Consider the following 17,163-nt stretch of genomic DNA (forward strand, 5'->3'; position numbering starts at 1 on the left):
ACGAGGAAATGGCTGGTGGCGATGATGATTTTTTAACAAAACAAAATCCAGAAACATGTGTAGAAACCCCAAGTTCCTTAAGTATTTCAATAGCCACTTCACACAACCAATCTATCATGTGGCAGTGACAGTTATCTGCCTTAAAAATATAGTTGTAAACCTTTTTATAGGGCTAGAGTTAAATTGATATGCTTTCAGCTTGTCCCACTGACCGATATTTCATATGTATGATACCAAATCTCTTTTTATGATAGTGGATCTTTGGTCATTTTCTTTTGTTATCTGGAATGGCTACTAAACATGAGCTCTCAGAGTTCACATTGAAATTAATTGTTACTGGAAAAGAAGAAATCTGTTCCATGGGAGCCTGACCAAAGTTGCGGCATTTATTCCTGAAGGTGATAAGAATGAATAAAGACCTTCTTCACTGAGACTGCATGCAAAACAGATTCTTTCCCCTTCATTAATGTCCTATTTCCTATTTCAAACTATACATTAAGAGCTGAAACACACTTAGCAGCTGCATTTGATTTATCTTACTGAGTTCTATCGCAGGCGATCAAAATTTTGAATAATTCTCCATTCTAACCTTTGCTCATACAAAATTAACACATTACGGAATTACCTAATTCTAGCCTCAGCTTTTCAGTGACATGTAAGTTTTGTGTGTGGATAAAGAGGTGTTTTTTTAAAACGTCAGAAAATATTCATAGAGTCAGTCCTCATTATAAAATTAATTAATTTTATAATGAATGATTTTAGAGTGTTGTTTATGCTGTACTTTTGTATTGTTTTATAGTTGTTAGCCGCCCTGAGCCCGGCTTCGGCTGGGGAGGGCGGGATATAAATAAAATTTATTATTATTTATCATTAGCCTGAAGTGGTATAGATTTGTTACATGGAGCAGCTGAACATGGAGCTTGTCGGAAGAGAAACATATTCTCAGCAAAAGCGTGGGTTGCACCTTTTTCTGTAGCACTGTCGTATCCATACCAATTTCTAAAAAGGCAGGCCATTGCTGTGGACCAGGCATAGGCAACCTCGGCCCTCCAGATGTTTTTGGACTACAACTCCCATGATCCTTAGCTAACAAGACCAGTGGTCAGGGATGATGGGAATTGTAGTCCCAAAACATCTGGAGGGCCGAGGTTGCCTATGCCTGGTGTGGACTGCTGAAGCAAAAATGGAAGCAATTCCATTCCCAAACTTTAGTTGGGGGTAGAGTTTGCTTGACACCAATAAAGGAGCTCTCTCGCTCCTTCGTAATCTTTCCAGCATCCCACCAATGTTGGCTTTGCCAGCTGCCGCTTGGAGCTGGGTAGGATTTTGGGGGGTACATCCTGACTGGCTTTCTGATGCACTTTTTTCACCGATTTCACACCACTTTGATGTTTATTAGCATAGTAAGCACCCTGAGACATGGAGAGCACTCACTAACAACCATCTATTGTCAACTAGCTCAGGGGCTGCTTGGTTTGGTGTTTCCAGGGTCTGGCAGGTGCCACCTGGCAAACACTGAACAGCAGGAGTGGCTGGCACTGGTCAGGTCCTGCACAAACTCAGAGCTTCCCTTTATGGGTGTTAAGGAAAATGGTTTAATTGACACTGAAATGAGAATGCCTAAGTGTGTGTGGATGACAAGGTTTAATTTTCCACGGGGCTGTATTAAAGCCAAGGGGAGCACTCTGAGCTCGTGCTGAGTTGATAAATAACTAACTGATTGTTGTTCTCTGGTAGCGAACATATGAGTCTTGTAACCTTAGACCATGTGATGAAGGTATTGGGTTGCAAATCTCCATTTTGAAGGGAGTTGCCTTTGAGTCCTTTGTGTCACAAATTCCATGGAGCGAGGATGTAAATGAAGCCCTCCTGAAGAGAGAGTAAACAGCCTAAGGCCAGTGGAGGCTGGACAGCAGGCTGTGGAGAGAGAGAGAGAGAGAGAGAGAGAGAGAGAGAGAGAGATTTGCTTCTAGGTCTTTCTGGATTATTTCATTTTTTCTAAGATGCTGAGCCTGTTCTGGATAGCACAATATATTGTATGGATATTTTTGGATGTATCCTTGATGCTTATGTTCTGTTTTTAAAAGAGTTCTGCCAGTAAAAGTTTGAATAGTATGTTTTTCATGGGCCTGGACAATGCTTCATTTCCAAAAGGAGTCAGTTTCTACGCTTCCAGTCACTTCAAACTGCGCAATATTAATATCTGCCAAAAAATGGGAAGATTTTTTTTTCTTGCCATCAAGCCAGCTTGGGAAAGGGAGTTTCTCTGTTGTGGTTTGGCCCTTAACAGCAAGCAGAAGGTTTTCTACAAGTTATTCCTGCTCACATTCGTAATTTTAGTGCAAGTTCTTCATTTGTTGGCATCTGTCTGTCTCAGGAACTCCATGTAAGCTTGGGCAAAATGATTGATGAGACTCTGTAGAGCTCCCTCTGAGTGATCTGTCAGGGCTGTGCCATCTGCAAATATCATTTCTTGGCTAAGGATCCAGCACACTTTTGCTTGGCCTGGAAACATCCCAGGTCGGACAGGCCCTCAGGAACTTCAGCTGTGTTTGGTTCTTGATGTCATGGACCCATGCATCCTATGTTTCCAGTGACCTATGTAATTATACCGCAAGTGGCCTTATATATTGCAAATATACGTAGAATATATTAGTATTTCCTTGAAAACATTTCTTAAGGAGTCCAATATTATGCACTCATATTTGCATGAGTAAATGACCCCCCATTTATTTTTCTTTTCAGCTGCTGGTAGAATATTTATTGCTTTTAAATGTTATTGCAAAAATTATCTTCAAAGAGGCAAGCTTAGTTTGTGCAAATTAATGACCCTGAGTAGAATTCAGTTCGAAGCAATAATTCTTGTAGAAACAAAAATTTTGCACTTCAGCAAGTCTTTTGTTATCTGTGAAATAATTTGTGAACATGTGAAATAATTTACACCCCATATTGACGACCCAGTGTAGCATTTTATGTATCATTGCAATCATGTTGTTATTTGAGGATGCTGTTAAGACTGAAACAAACATCTAACCCACAACATTCTAGAAGATATAAGTCCTAGTAGTATATTTTTCCTAAAGCATGCTTTATAAGCATTAAAATATTCATTAGGCATAGGTCTGCAACTGATCTCCCCAGGGCTCTGCGACCCGATAACATTACCAGCATCTCCTTGACCACAACTCCCCTGTAGCTGCTGAGGTCCTCTCACAAACTCCGCAAAAACAAATTAGAGATGAGCTTGCAATATCTCCAAATCTGGGAGAGTTGTGTACAGCTATTAACCAAATGAAAAACAATAAAGCCAGCGGACCTGATGGGATACCTGCAGAAGTCTTCAAAGTGGGCAGAATTGAACTTACACAACAACTTCACAAGCTCATTGGGAAAACCTGGGAGAGAGAGGAGATCCCAGCAGACTTTAGGGATGCCAAATCATCGATCTTTTTTTAAAAAAGGTGATAGAATGGACTGTGGAAATCATCATGGCATCTCTTCAATAGCCGCAGCCCGGCAAAATTCTTGCAAGGATCTTAGCAAACCATCTCCTAACTATATCCAAGGATACACTTCATGGATCCCAAAATGGTTTTCAACCTTCTAGGGGACAGTGGATATGATTTTCATTGCTCAACAGCTTCAAGAAAAATGCAGAGAGCAAAACCAGACCCTGTATATGGCGTTTATTGACCTGATTAAGGCCTTTGACACTTCATTGCTCCTTTCGAGCTGCATAAAACTTCTCTGTATTCTCAGAATTGGCCTCCACAGTCACTTATGGACTCATTGTTAAAATCGTGTTTATGGAAGACAATCTTACTCGGCCACCTCTTGATTTCCCTCCTGAATCTGTACAGTGGTACCTCGGGTTAAGTACTTAATTCGTTCCGAGGTCTGTTCTTAACCTGAAACTGTTCTTAACCTGAAGCACCACTTTAGCTAATGGGGCCTCCTGCTGCCACCGCGCCGCCGGAGCCCGATTTCTGTTCTTATCCTGAAGCAAAGTTCTTAACCTGAAGCACTATTTCTGGGTTAGCGGAGTCTGTAACCTGAAGCGTATGTAACCTGAAGCGTATGTAACCCGAGGTACCACTGTACAATCATATTCCAATGAGGTGACTCCATTAAAATATCTAATAAGATTACCTTCTTTCTATTACTTTCTTTCACACACTTTTAAACCAATTTTATGTTTCTTTTTCTGTTACACATTGTTATCCATCTTATTTAGTATTTCAGTATTTATAACGGAACTTGTTTATTCTAATAGGAGTTCTGATTTTTCAATATAATTTTGCAAGTATCCTTTAAACGCCTTCCAATCCTTGTCTATCTTCTCTTTTGATATCCTTCCAATTTCTCCCATTGTTTTGAATATATTGTAATACTTCAATAATTTGGCAAGCCACTCTGTTTTTGTCGGTATAATACCACTTTCCCAATTTTTCGCAATCAATAGCCTTGCGGCTACTGTTGCGTATAAATATAATGTCTTGTCTTCTTCCTTTAGACTTCCTGGTACTATTCCCAATAGAAAACCTTCTGATGTTTTCCTAAATGAATATCTGAACATTTTTTTCATTTCATTGTATATTGTTTCCCCCCAAAAAATTATGTTTAAACAATTCCACCATATATGCATCGTAGTACCTTTTTCAGTGTTGCATCGCCAGCAGACATCGCTACAATTTTTTTTCATTTTTGCTATTCTTTCAGGTGTTAAATACCATCTATGTTGTATTTTAAGGTAATTTTCTTTCAATATATAACACATAGTGAATTTCATATCTTCTTTCCACAATTTTTCCCATTGTTCGAGCATATTTTTCCCAATATCTTGCGCCCATTTAATCATGGATGCTTTAACCAGTTCACCCTTTGTTTCCCACTCTAAGATCAGATTATATAATTTAGATATATATTTTTATTTTTCTTGTATTAAGTATTTATCGAATTTTGATATTTCTTTTTCAAATCCTATCTTTTTGTCTTTCGCTAATCTATATTGGAACAAATCACTAATATATTGGAACAAATCACTAATATATTGGAACAAATCACTAATATATTGGAACAAATCACTAATATGAGCTTTAATTTCTGTATAATCCTTTAATTCCAATTCTGCATTTTCTTCCTTTAATACAGTTTTATAAGTAGCCCAATTTTCTTTCATATTTAATTTTTTCCCTGTGACACTAAGGAGTTTTCGGTTCTAGGAGTCTTTTATATTTCTCTCATATTTTATATATAGACTTTCTGACTATATGCCCTAGGAACCCTTTATGTACTTTGACTTTCTAATCTATTAGATAGGCATGCCATCCAAATCTCGGGTCTACTTCCTCTAAATCCAACACATCTGAATCGTCTAATTTAATCCATTCTTTTAGCCAGGTCAGACCCACCGCATCATGGTATAACTCCATGTCAGGGAGGCCAAATCCTCCTCTTTCCTTCTTATCTATCATTATTTTATGGTTTATTCTTGGTTTTTTCCCTGACCACATGAATTTGGCCAAATCTCTTTTCCTATTATTAAAACATTTCTCTCCTCCTAGTATTGGGATACTTTGAAATAAAAACATCATCCTTGGAAATATGTTCAACTTTATTACCAATATTTTACCTAATAAGGAAAGATTTAATGGGAAATAGAAAGATATTTGTAATCCAACTGGAGTTCTTCTTTGTCTTCTGCCGCTTGTCGGCTTAATCCAAGGTATTAGAAGAAGTAAAAAGCACACGGTGAAATAAAAAGTTTCCAACACTTTCCTCCAGGAGAAGAAGAAAGGGAGAGGAGGGGGGGGTTAAAAGTCCCGATCTGAAAGCCTCCTTCCCTTAAACTGTAATTAATCTGGTGGCAAAATCCAACAGTATATCAGTATATCAAGTGAAAAGCTTTGGCCAGGTATATTAAACTTTCCAAAGTTACAAAGCAGTTTGTTAATCCAAGCCTCAGTTTAGGGCTTTCCCAGTCCAAAAATGGTGGAGTGTGACGAATTTAAGTTTAAGCAGCTGGCAGGTTAGAATTCAGCCAGAGAAGAAAAGTAGATTCCTCTTACTTCACTCGCCACCTGTTGGTCCTTCATAAAATCTTAGCCTCGTCACTTTAAACAAAGTAACCGAGGTCTTTTTGGCAACACTCAGCAGATACTTTCTCTCCTCGCTCCTTCCTGCAACCTTCCGCCATACGCCATCTTCTCCCAGCTGCCGGGACGGACTCCCTTTTTACGCCCCTCAGCGCTCCGAATCGTTGTAAACTCAATTTTAGTAAGTCAGTCCGTAGACGTTTCCAATTATAATTCCCAATTCGTTTTTTAATTCTTGGAAGCTCGCCGCTTTCATTAGAAGCCTGAGACTGTGCAGCGAAGGGTTATTGCTGCCTCCTCTTCATGCCCGCAGCTCGATCCCGTCTCCGGATTTATTGACAAAACCCAGGGAGCAGGAGAGCACAACCGGGCACCACCGGGTGCTACGTCCACCGAGATAATCCTCTTGGGGTTCCGAGGTCCGCGTAGCCTTCACAGAGCTTCTAAAACCCCCGCGTTGCTCGAGATTCCCCAGAGAGTTATCTTGCGCTTCTTTCTAATGGCCGCGGCTCTGCCGGAAGTCCACCTTAAGCCCATTCGATGTCCTCAATAAGCAGGTCTTCTGGAAGAGAATGAAAAAGAGAGGCTGAATTAACAGCCTCTCTCAAGAAAGTCCTCTAAACTATACCCAAACCCAAGGGTTCAACCACCTCAGCTTTTGTAGCTGGAGTCAGTCAGGGCCCTACCTACTGAGGCAACGTGGAAAAAGGCCAGCAAGGCACAGCAAATACAGCAAGAAGGCCTAAGTGAAAAGTCCCCAAGGTGTGCAGATTCAATTACCTTCTTTGGGTTTTGGCAGCTGATGTTGGGCTGTTGCTTTCTGCAGAGGAAAGAGAAAGCTGCATCAGACGCCTTTTCTGACACTACAAAACCCACCATTGACGGGTGCAAGAGAGCCCACAAGCAGGCCCTAGCCAGGAAAGACTGGCCTCCCTCAGGCCTGGGCCCAATCCCTTGTCCCAGAGGACCTCCATGGGCCCTGCAGCCTCCTGGGCAGAGGTGGAAGGACAGCACCATGGAAGAGGGCAGGACATGCCTCTGGCATCATCCTGACACCCCAGGGACACACGCCACATTAGTTGCATTAGTTGCTTTGGGAGCCTCTTGGAGGGTGGGGGTGGAAGTATTCAGAGACTGCAGAACTGGGAACAAAGACCACAGTCAGCGGGCAGAGGGTTTGGGGGATCCAGTCCCTCCTCTTTTGTTTCCCCTACTACTAACCTCAAACTCTGGGAAGGTCTTGAAGAGCTTTGTCACAACTGCAACAAGAGAAGGACATGGGGACAGGTTAGTTTGTCCCTTTGCAGCTTCCAAGATTATTCCAAGAATCTTCTCCTTGATTCCCCTGCTTCTACACTCCTCCTACAGGGGTGGCAAACCCCAGGCCTTGGGGGCCAGTCTTGGCCTGCAGCCCCCCAAATGTGGCTCACAAGAGAATGTGGCCCTCTAGCTGACCACTGTCCCCCTGCCCTGTCCTACCAGCTGCCTCAGCCTCCAGCTTCCACTAGAAATGCTTCCTCTCCTCGCTCAGTCAATAGCATCTTCATCAACCCCACAAAAGTGGCTGGCCACTGGGGTGGGTTTCCAGGTGCTGGACCAGATGAACCTTGGGTTGGATCCAGCTGGCTCTTTTGGTTTTTTCTTACTAGCTTCCCCTTCCCCACAAATCCTATACCCTGAGCTGCCACCCTAGCCTATTCCTGCCCTTCCAAAAATGGCGCGGGGGGAACTTCCTCACCTGGAGGCATAAGCTTCTTCTGCAGCGGGGCCACCTTTCTGGTCTTCCTGAGGCGTCTTTTTGTTCTTTCTGGCCCGTGGGCAGATCGCCCCTCCTCTTGGTGCCCATCTTCTTGGATGTTCTGGCTTCCTCCGCCACTGGCCACAGGGTGTTCATTGTCCGGCAGCGGGGCCACCTCATTGTTCTTTTCTGGTTGAATGAAATTTTTTAGTCTCTTGAACCTAGAAGAGATGATGCAGAACAGAAATAGGTTTAGCCTAATAGACAATTGCCAGCACATCCCTCACAATTCCTTCCCTCCTTCTGTAGTTGAATGAACTGTAGGACTTCATAACAGCTGCAAAGAGACAGCCAAGAGCATTCAGGGCTTGGAGAGAAAGGAGGTACCAACTCCTGTCATTCCAGGACCGAGAGAGCCTGGCTGCCATAGTTCAGGCCCTGATTGCTTCAAGACTGGATTACTGCCATGCACTGTACGTGGGGCTTCCCTTGTGCTTCACCTGGAAGGTGCAGTTAGTGCAAGATGCTGCAGCGTGAGTGCTGACAGGAGCAAGGCCTTGTCAACATACAGCACCTACATTGTTTTACCTTGTAAACCGCATATATATATATATATATATATATATATATTGTATATAAATTTTATGAAGCAAAGAAACAAAATAAATAAATGGAGAGACGGGAGAGGTTTTTGCCCCATCGATGGGCACTTCTTCACATAACACTTAATTGGTTTGTGAAATTGGCAGCCAAAAGATGTGCAAAGGACAACTGCCTTGCAAGGTTGGAAAGAGGGGATCACACCTCTTCATTGAGGAAGAGGGGAGTATTTATGGTTACGATCTGAAATAGTTGTGGCGAGACGAAGCACAAGCAGCATTGCTAGCAACAACAACAGCAACAATAGTTACAGTATGTAGAACTTCTGGGTTTGGAGGCAATCTACCACTGAAGCCACCTGTTAGGGGACAATCCTTGTGGGCTTCCTGGAGACATCTGGTTGGCCACTGGACCAAACAGGCCTTTGCTCTCCTTTTCCTGCTATGCTATATCCCATGAGGGATTGCAACACTCCACCCCAAAGGAAAGAGAAGCATTGCCAGCATTTAAAGGGTGCCTCTGCCTAGTCTTTGAAGGACAGCCCTGCCCAGAGAGGGAGGAGACCACTAGGTGGGACCTCCAAGCATCAAGGGGTCCAAGAAGACGAGCAGAACAACACTGGGCGGCCGAGAGAGGAAGGTGGTGGAGTCTTGTTTACAGACAGAGACCCACAGAAAGGGCTTGACAGTTGGAGAAATGGAAGATGGAGGTGGGGAGACATGTAGTAGTTAGAGTGCTGGACTAGGGGGACCTGGAAGACCAGGGTTCAAATCTTCATGAAGCTCACTGATTGACCTTCGGCCAGTCTTTTTTCCCTCAGCCTAGCCTACTTTGCAGGGTTGATGTGAGGATAAAAACTGGTGGCGGGGAGAACCATGTATGCTATCTTGAGCTCCTGGGAGGATAGCTGGCCTATGAATGTAAACAATGAATGTAGTTGATGAGATGGGAGAGGAAATAGGAAGGCAGGGAAAGAGTGTGGAGGAGCTGAGCTCTTTGGGAGGGGAGTGACTGGTCGAGACAATTTCAGGGGGCTGAGAATGTGCAGGGGATTCCAGGATCCCACCCCAGGAGACATAGAGAAGGGGAAGAAATCCTACTTACAGTCTGAAGTTGAACATGGTGTCCAGAAAAAGTCCCTCCTTCTTGTCTATACTACCTACGCCTAAACGTACCTCTCCAACCACCTTTCCTTCTACCTACCACATACACACACCTCTCTATCCTGGTCTCCTCACTAACCCACAATGGACACCTGTAGTTGGTGACTTTTAAAGGAGAAGCAAGAGATGTCACAAAGGAGGGCAAGTCATTGTTACCGTGGCAACCCTGGGCCAAACTTGCCTCTCCTGATGTTTCTTCAGAACTTTGAAGCACCTGCTGTTCCGTCTGCAGGTTTGCTGAATCTTCTCTTTTGGAGTTCATGTTTTTATATCGGATCATTCTTCATTCAGCCCCATTTCCAAAGGGAGACAATCCCAATGTCCCTTGAAATGCAGTAGAAGACTCCCAAGCCTAGGGGTGTCCATAGCACAGGAGTAGACCATCTGCTTTGCATTATCCCCATCCTCACAGATAATCCTGGATGACATCTCCAGGTGGGGCAGAGAATGTTCCCTGTCTGAAAAAAATTGCAAGATTTGCAACTGAAAAAACCTTTGGAATACTCTTTTTGAGAAGTGTGTGAACTACACCCACTTGTCTTACTAAAGGAGATTTACTAAAAGCAGCTCAAGGCTAATTTTCAATTAAGTGTGCCTAGCCTCACAGACTTTTTGCCTCACAGCTTTCTTGCAGTGACAGTGGCAGAAACTGCTATAACCCTTCATCCTAGTATATGAACATTTATCAAGCTAGCCCTCATAAAAAATATAATGGCAGGGGCGAGAATGCTTAAATCACCAAGCTAATTTGTTTATCAAGTGAGGAACTTGGAAGAAAAAGTGACACTGCGGAGAGAACTCAAGATTTTGCAAGGAAATAGGCCAGAAAAATAAAAGCTTTGAGGTGAATTGGCCTATTTTTAAGATGTTTGCAGGCAAATTGGTCACAGTTAGAAGAGACTAAAAAAAGAAAATGAAAACCATTAACAGGATACCACTATTATTCATTACTTGGTATTTATTATATATTATTTTCTGTAAGGATGGGGGATTCCATCCAGTTCACATTTAAACTTAACTAAACCACACTTCCCAAAACAATATGTAAAGCAAAGCACATCTATCCTCTTCCAAAATCCACACTTCTCCGAATTTTGCAATTCTGCTCTCCAGCCAGGAGTGTAAAAATGCCTAAGGGCTGAATATAAATCATATAGCATTGAAAATAGCATACAAAATGCATCGTCCTCTCCCCATTCCTCACTAAATTAAATTAAATTCCTATCTGAATTATTACCCAACCTCTTGCACCTTGTCTATTTGACCTTTATATTGCTGCTTTCAGTATATCTCACTTTTTTAAAAAAAAAACCTCTCAAACAAACTAAAAATACAAAATCTTATCCATTAATATTCCCAGCCAAATGTTTCTTTCCCATTTTCTTGGGAAATTCTTTTATCTTACCAGCTTTTTCGTCACTAAAATCCAGGCTGGTTGATACAAGCATATTAGCAATGTTCCCCCTCAACACACAAACCTTTTTTAAACATTTCATTGAGATTAAACTCTTCAGCTCTCTCAGTTTCAGAACCACAGAATTCCTTGGCCATTTATACCCAGGAATATGCGTAATAGTCTTAATTCTTTGCATACCTACCTAATGTGTCTAAAGTCTTCAAAATCTTGGCCCTAACTGTAGCATAGTACATTTAGTAGCTTATACATTTTTTGCAATCCTAAATACAAGACTTTCTACAATTCTCTTGTGCTGCCAACATCAAGAAAATATTTTCTATGGGTTGGGTGAAATGTTAAAATAAAAACAGACCCTATTGTGGACCATGGTGTCCTTTCAGATGTGTGTAACATGCAGTTTTGGTATTAAAATAGAAACCTTTTTTTGTGACTCAAGAGATTGTGCACATAGAATTGGATGGAGGTATATGCACGGGTGGTGCTGTGGGTTAAACCACAGAGCCTAGGATTTGCCGATCAGAAGGTCAGCAGTTCGAATCCCCGCGATGGGGTGAGCTCCCATTGCTCGGTCCCAGCTCTTGCCCACCTAGAAGTTCGAAAGCACGTCAAAGTGCAAGTAGATAAATAGGTACCACTCTGGCAGGAAGGTAAACGGTGTTTCCGTGCGCTTCTCTGGTTCGCCAGAAGCGGCTTAGTCATGCTGGCCACATGACCCGGAAGCTGTCTGTGGACAAACGCCAGCTCCCTCGGCCTATAGAGCGAGATGAGCGCGCAACCCGAGTCAGTCACGACTGGACCTAATGGTCAGGGGTCCCTTTACCTATATGCATGGCAGGAGACCTGGGCTACAAATTTATTTTAAGCCCCCACCCCAATGATGCTTCCACCCAGGATGGCTTAAATGCAGAAAGTCCTGGGCCTCGGTCATCTCCAATGAAGAAGCAGGTGGTGGTGAATGTTTCTGCCAGAGATCCCGGAGGGCTGCTGCAGGTCAGAGTAAACAACACTGACTTAGAAGGACAAATAATATGACACTGTATAAGACAGGTTCATGTGATAGTTTTTGTTGCCATGCATTTGCCTGATCAATATCTGACAGGTCAAGTGTCCCACATTAGATGAAACCCCTGTCTACGCATCTTGGTACAGTGGTACCTCAGTTCTCAAACTTGATCCGTTCCGGAAGTCTGTTCCAAAACCAAAGTGTTCCAAAGCCAAGGTGTGCTTTCCCATAGAAAGCAATGCAAAATGGATTAATCCGTCCAGGTTTTTAAAAACAACCCCTATAACAGCAGTTTAACATGAATTTTACTACCTAATGAGAGAGACCACTGATCCATAAAATGAAAGCAATAATCAATGTACTGCACTATAAAATAAATAAGACAGTATTGTAGATGATAAAAATTAAAATTATTATTATTTTCTTACCTGCACTGATGATAGTCACTGTTTGGATGAGGGGCTTTTATCCATTTCCACAGTCACACAATCAATCAATCCATAGCTGAACTGGGTTCCACACGGTCACAAAAACAAATGAACCAAAAATGCCTCAAAAACAAAAACGTAAAATAAATAGCAAAAACAAAAGCGCCAAACTTAATCTGTTCCGGAAGTCCGTTTGACTTCTGAAATGTTCGAAAACCAAGGCGCTGCTTCTGATTGGTGCAGAAACAATAGCCGACAGCCTATTGGAAGACATTCTGCTTCCAAAAAACATTTGAAAACCAGGACACTTACTTCCGGGTTTTTGGCGTTTGGGAACCAAGGCGTTTGAGAACCACTGTACATCCCTTCAGTGCCACATCCACCCTCGTACGTCAAGATTCAGAGCAGTTTGATCATTTCTTCTTTGAGGTGCTCTTTGATAATTTCCTAAACGTGTGGAAACTTGCCCATATTCTGAATCATTATGCATCTCCCATTATTAAGATATTTTGCACTCTGGTATGCATTAGGATGCGAGTGGCGCTGTGGTCTAAACCACAGAGCCTAAGGCTTTCCGATCAGAAGGTCGGTGGTTCGAATCCCCATGACAGGGTGAGTTCCTGTTGTTCAGTCCCAGCTCCTGCCCACCTAGCAGTTCGAAAGCACGCCAAAGTGCAGGTAGATAAATAGGTACCACTCCGGCGGGAAGGTAAACGGCGTTTCCGTGCACTGCTCTGGTTCTCCAGAAGCAGCTTAGTCATGCTGGCCACATGACCCGGAAGCTGTACGCTGGCTCCCTTGGCCAGTAAAGCAAGATGAGCACCACAACCCCAGAGTCGTCCGTTACTGGACCTAATGGTCAGGGGTCCCTTTATCTTTATGCATTAGGGCAGTGCACTGAGCATCCTTTACAAGATCTGTGGATATTATTTTTCAACATATGCCTACTTCTGGGGCAAAGGTGGCTTATTTGTGGTCCCAAAAATCTCATTAGCCCCAGTCTGCATGGCCAGGAGGCAAGGATGGTAAAGTTGTAGTCTATTTGCATCAGGTTAGCAACTCATTTTCTAAAGGATCACAAGCAAAACGTGTCTATTAAGTGAAGCAAAAGCCAGAAGCAAGCCTGTTTTTTGTGTTAAATAACATGTTAGGAGATTTTCTAGTGACAGACAGGTTGAGTAAGATTCCACAAAGTATCCATGAAGATAAACAGAAACAGAAGAGTCAGTTTGCATTTCTTAGTGCAGGAAGTATTAATCTGATATGTAGAGATCTTTCATATTCTAATTAATTCAAGAGGGTTCTGGAAGCTTCTGGAAGCTTCTGTGTGTGAAAGAAACAAGCAGGTTCGTGATGTTTGGGTTACAGTGGTGCCTCGCAAGACGAAAAGAATCCGTTCCGCGAGTCTCTTCGTCTTGCGGTTTTTTCGTCTTGCGAAGCAAGCCCATTAGCGGTTTAGCGGATTAGCGCTATTAGCGGCTTAGCGGGCTTAGCGGATCAGCTGATAAGCGGCTTAGTGGCTCAACAGATCAGCTGTTAAGCGGCTTAGCGATCAGCTGTTAAGCGGCTTAGCGGATCAGCTGATAAGCGGCTTAGCGGCTTGGGGAAAAGGGGGGGGAGGAAAAAAACCCCGCAGGAACTCGCAAGACATTTTCGTCTTGTGAAGCAAGCCCATAGGAAATTCGTTTTGTGAAGCACCTCCAAAACCCTTTCATCTAGCGGGTTTTCCGTCTTGCGAGGCATTCGTCTTGCGGGGCACCACTGTATTCCTTCAGAGACGCTGAGTACAGCTGGCTTAAACTGGTTCAGTTATCTCTTCTTCAAGGTCATGCTGACTATAATAAGAGGCCAGAAGGAGCCAGGGTTTCACTCATTTTCTCTTCTCTTCCTGTTCCTTTTTGTGTGGTGTTCTGTACAGAGTATTCTTGGTGTTAAGGTTTAGACTCATTGTAAGTTCTTGTAAGTGTAAGTTAAGTCTGCTGCAACTGGATTTCTTATGGACAGTGCCAATCCTGAATGTATTGGATTTGTGACCATTATGCTCATTTGCCCTCGATAGCAGTAAAGCTCTGCTGGATGAAATGCAATTGCCTCTGATCTGTTTTTTGGGAATCCTGCAACGTGTTTAAGTTTTTACTCTGCTAACTATACAACGGAGTTCTACTCTTGAGTAGAATTTCAATGACAGTTCGATTTGGAGAAGGCTTCACGATCCAACCCAGGTTAAGGCCTGTTAAGTCATTTCAAGGGAAGAGTTAAACACGGGTTCAGATCCTTTCTATGGGAATCAATGGGACCTAAAAGTGCTTAATTTTGGCTGGATTGTGCCTATTGGATTTACACAGGCAAGCAAGAGACAGCCAAGAGAACAAATCGGAGCATTTTGAAAAGCACTCCACACAGGCTAGCCATTGTTGTCATCAACGCAAGCATGTACAAGGCGATTTAAGACTGCAAAATGGTGGGGAGTAGTACCAGTTGCTAATTCATGCGAGCATCAAACAGGGTGAGCACATGGTGAAGAACGAGAGTGACAGGGAAAACATTGTATAACATTCTATTTGCCTGCTTAAAATTCAGCAACACTAAGAGATGTTGTATAGAGTTCCACACCATCTGGCAGCTGCAAGGAACAAACAAAATACAATTTACAGGTACTCCGCCGCGCAGCCTAAATAATACACCATAGTGCACCAATTGTGCATGAGAGACAGCGCAGCATTAAAGATAATTGATGCGCAGCCCCTGCACTTCCTGCTCTAATTTATGTCGCAGGAGTGTCACGAGGGGGAATTATGGGTGATATGCTGTATAGCCACCTGCCACGTCATAATGTGGCTCCAGGTACCACAACAGATAGCTACTTATTTTGATTTAGACCGAACTCGCAGCTCCGGTCCTCCTAGCACAACAATCCCCTGCCAAATCAGGTTAAAAAAAATAAAATGGACAGAGACATTCATCTTCTGCCATGCAAACCTCCGGCAACAGACATTTGTAGTGCATTTCACATCATTCTTTGTAGTTTGTACAAAGGAGGAGTCTTCCCCCCATCTCTAAAAAGGCAAATCATGTTTATTGAAAATATCGTGTTGGGGGCTTGCCAATTCCTTTACGGTTATGAGCCTGACATTTAAGTTCCCTCTAGGTGCACACACACACACACACACACACACACACACACACACACTTCTTAATGCTGTGTCTTTCCTGAATGAAAACATCCAGCCAACTTTTTAACCTACAGAGGGAGCAAACAGCAGCACAGAACCCTCTTCCCCACTCTGCAAAACAAGCCCACCTCCTCCATTTTAAAATCAAAGGATCAGCTGCACAATAGAAGCTAAACCTTGTGCACCAAGACCTGGAAACCTATTATATTTGTGGAGCAGTGTGGCAACATGTAGTAGCACCTAGGAAATTGCTGCATACCAAGGCCTAGTATTGCCTGCCCGGACCAGTAGAAGTTTTGGAGTATCTCCCAGCTGCTGCTGCTGCTGCAGCAGCAGCAACAACCTGATCCAATCCCACCATCAGTGCTCAGCACACTAGGGCAATTCCCAAGGTCCAGATACCCTGGCAGGCCCCATTATCATTACTGAGCTCCTGCCTGCTATTACCACTGATGCCACCAGTCATCACCACCAGTCAGTGTCCCTGGTTGCTACAATGGTGGGAGGAGGTTTGAAATGGGAGCCTAACGCCCATTCGGTTAGCTCAGTGGGTGGAGCATGAGACTCTTAACCTCAGGGTCGTAGGTTGGAGCCCCGCATTGGGCAAAAGATTCCTGAAGGACCCTCGTGGTCCCTTCCAACTTTGCAGTTCTATAATTCTAGGAATGGTTGCTCAGCTGCAATACATGGCAGCCAAGTACCATCATATATCCTCCAAATATCCTCATATATCCATGGTGCGACATTTGGAATTGCATCTGCAGAGATGTGAGATGGCAGCCATATTGTGTTAAAAAGGAGTGATACACTCTAAAAAGAGGCATAACAACAACAACAACTTATTATTTATACCCTGCCCATCTGGCTAGGTTTCCCAAGCCAATCTGGGCAGCTCTCAACAGAATATTATTATTAATAATAATACAGTAATAATAAAGGGATAAAACATCAAACATTAAAAACTTCCCTAAACATTTCCCTAAACAGGGCTGCCTTCGGATGTCTTAAAGGTTGTGTAGTTCTTTATCTCCTTGACATCTGATGGGAGATCTTTCCACAGGGTGGGCGCCACTACCGAGACAACTCTCTGCCTGGTTCCCTGTAGCTTCACTTCTCACAGTGAGGGAACCGCCAGAAAGCCCTCAGAGCTGGACCTCAGTGTCTGGGCTGAACGATGTGGGTGGAGATGCTCCTTCAGGTATACTGGGCCGAGGCCATTTAGGGCTTTCAAGGTCAGCACCAACACTTTGAATGGTGCTCAGAAACGTACTGTGAACCAATGTAGGTCTTTCGGGACCCGTGTTACATGGTCTTGGCAGCTACTCCCAGTCAGCAGTCTAGCTGCCACATTTTGGATTAGTTGCAGTTTCCGGGTCACCTTCAAAGGTAGCCCCACATAGAGCGCATTGCAGTAGTCCAAGTGGGAGACAACCAGAGCATGCACCACTCTGGCGAGACAGTCCACGGGCAGGTAGGGTCTCAGCCTGCGTACCAGATGGAACTGGTAGACAGCTGCCCTGTCTACAAAAGGCAATGAGAATTAAGG

At 43.4% G+C, this 17,163-nt stretch overlaps 1 protein-coding gene and 1 long non-coding RNA gene across 22 annotated transcripts in view; one reads left to right on the forward strand and one right to left on the reverse strand.

The window, feature by feature from the left end:
* LOC308486784 overlaps positions 1-17,163 on the forward strand; it is a 40,219-nt gene that overhangs the window by 3,207 nt on the left and 19,849 nt on the right. The gene's annotated exons all lie outside the window — the stretch shown is intronic.
* LOC308486713 (uncharacterized protein) overlaps positions 5,597-17,163 on the reverse strand; it is a 51,575-nt gene continuing 40,008 nt past the window's right edge. For 13 of the 21 annotated variants that reach the window (XR_013991174.1, XR_013991175.1, XR_013991176.1 and 10 more), the window contains 3 exons: positions 12,445-13,511; positions 9,778-10,054; positions 7,918-8,054 (listed from right to left, as the gene is read on the reverse strand). Coding sequence is in view for 3 of the 21 variants with exons in the window: in XM_081023895.1 (XP_080880021.1) it covers positions 6,623-6,657; positions 6,876-6,915; positions 7,317-7,354; positions 7,834-8,113 (393 nt within the window). In the remaining 18 variants the exon portion in view is untranslated. The other 8 variants (XM_081023897.1, XM_081023895.1, XR_013991181.1 and 5 more) reach the window with 8 other exon arrangements.

Source organism: Podarcis pityusensis, assembly GCF_964106645.2.
Source record: "Podarcis pityusensis genome assembly, chromosome: 10".
Taxonomy (NCBI): Eukaryota; Metazoa; Chordata; class Lepidosauria; order Squamata; family Lacertidae; genus Podarcis; species Podarcis pityusensis.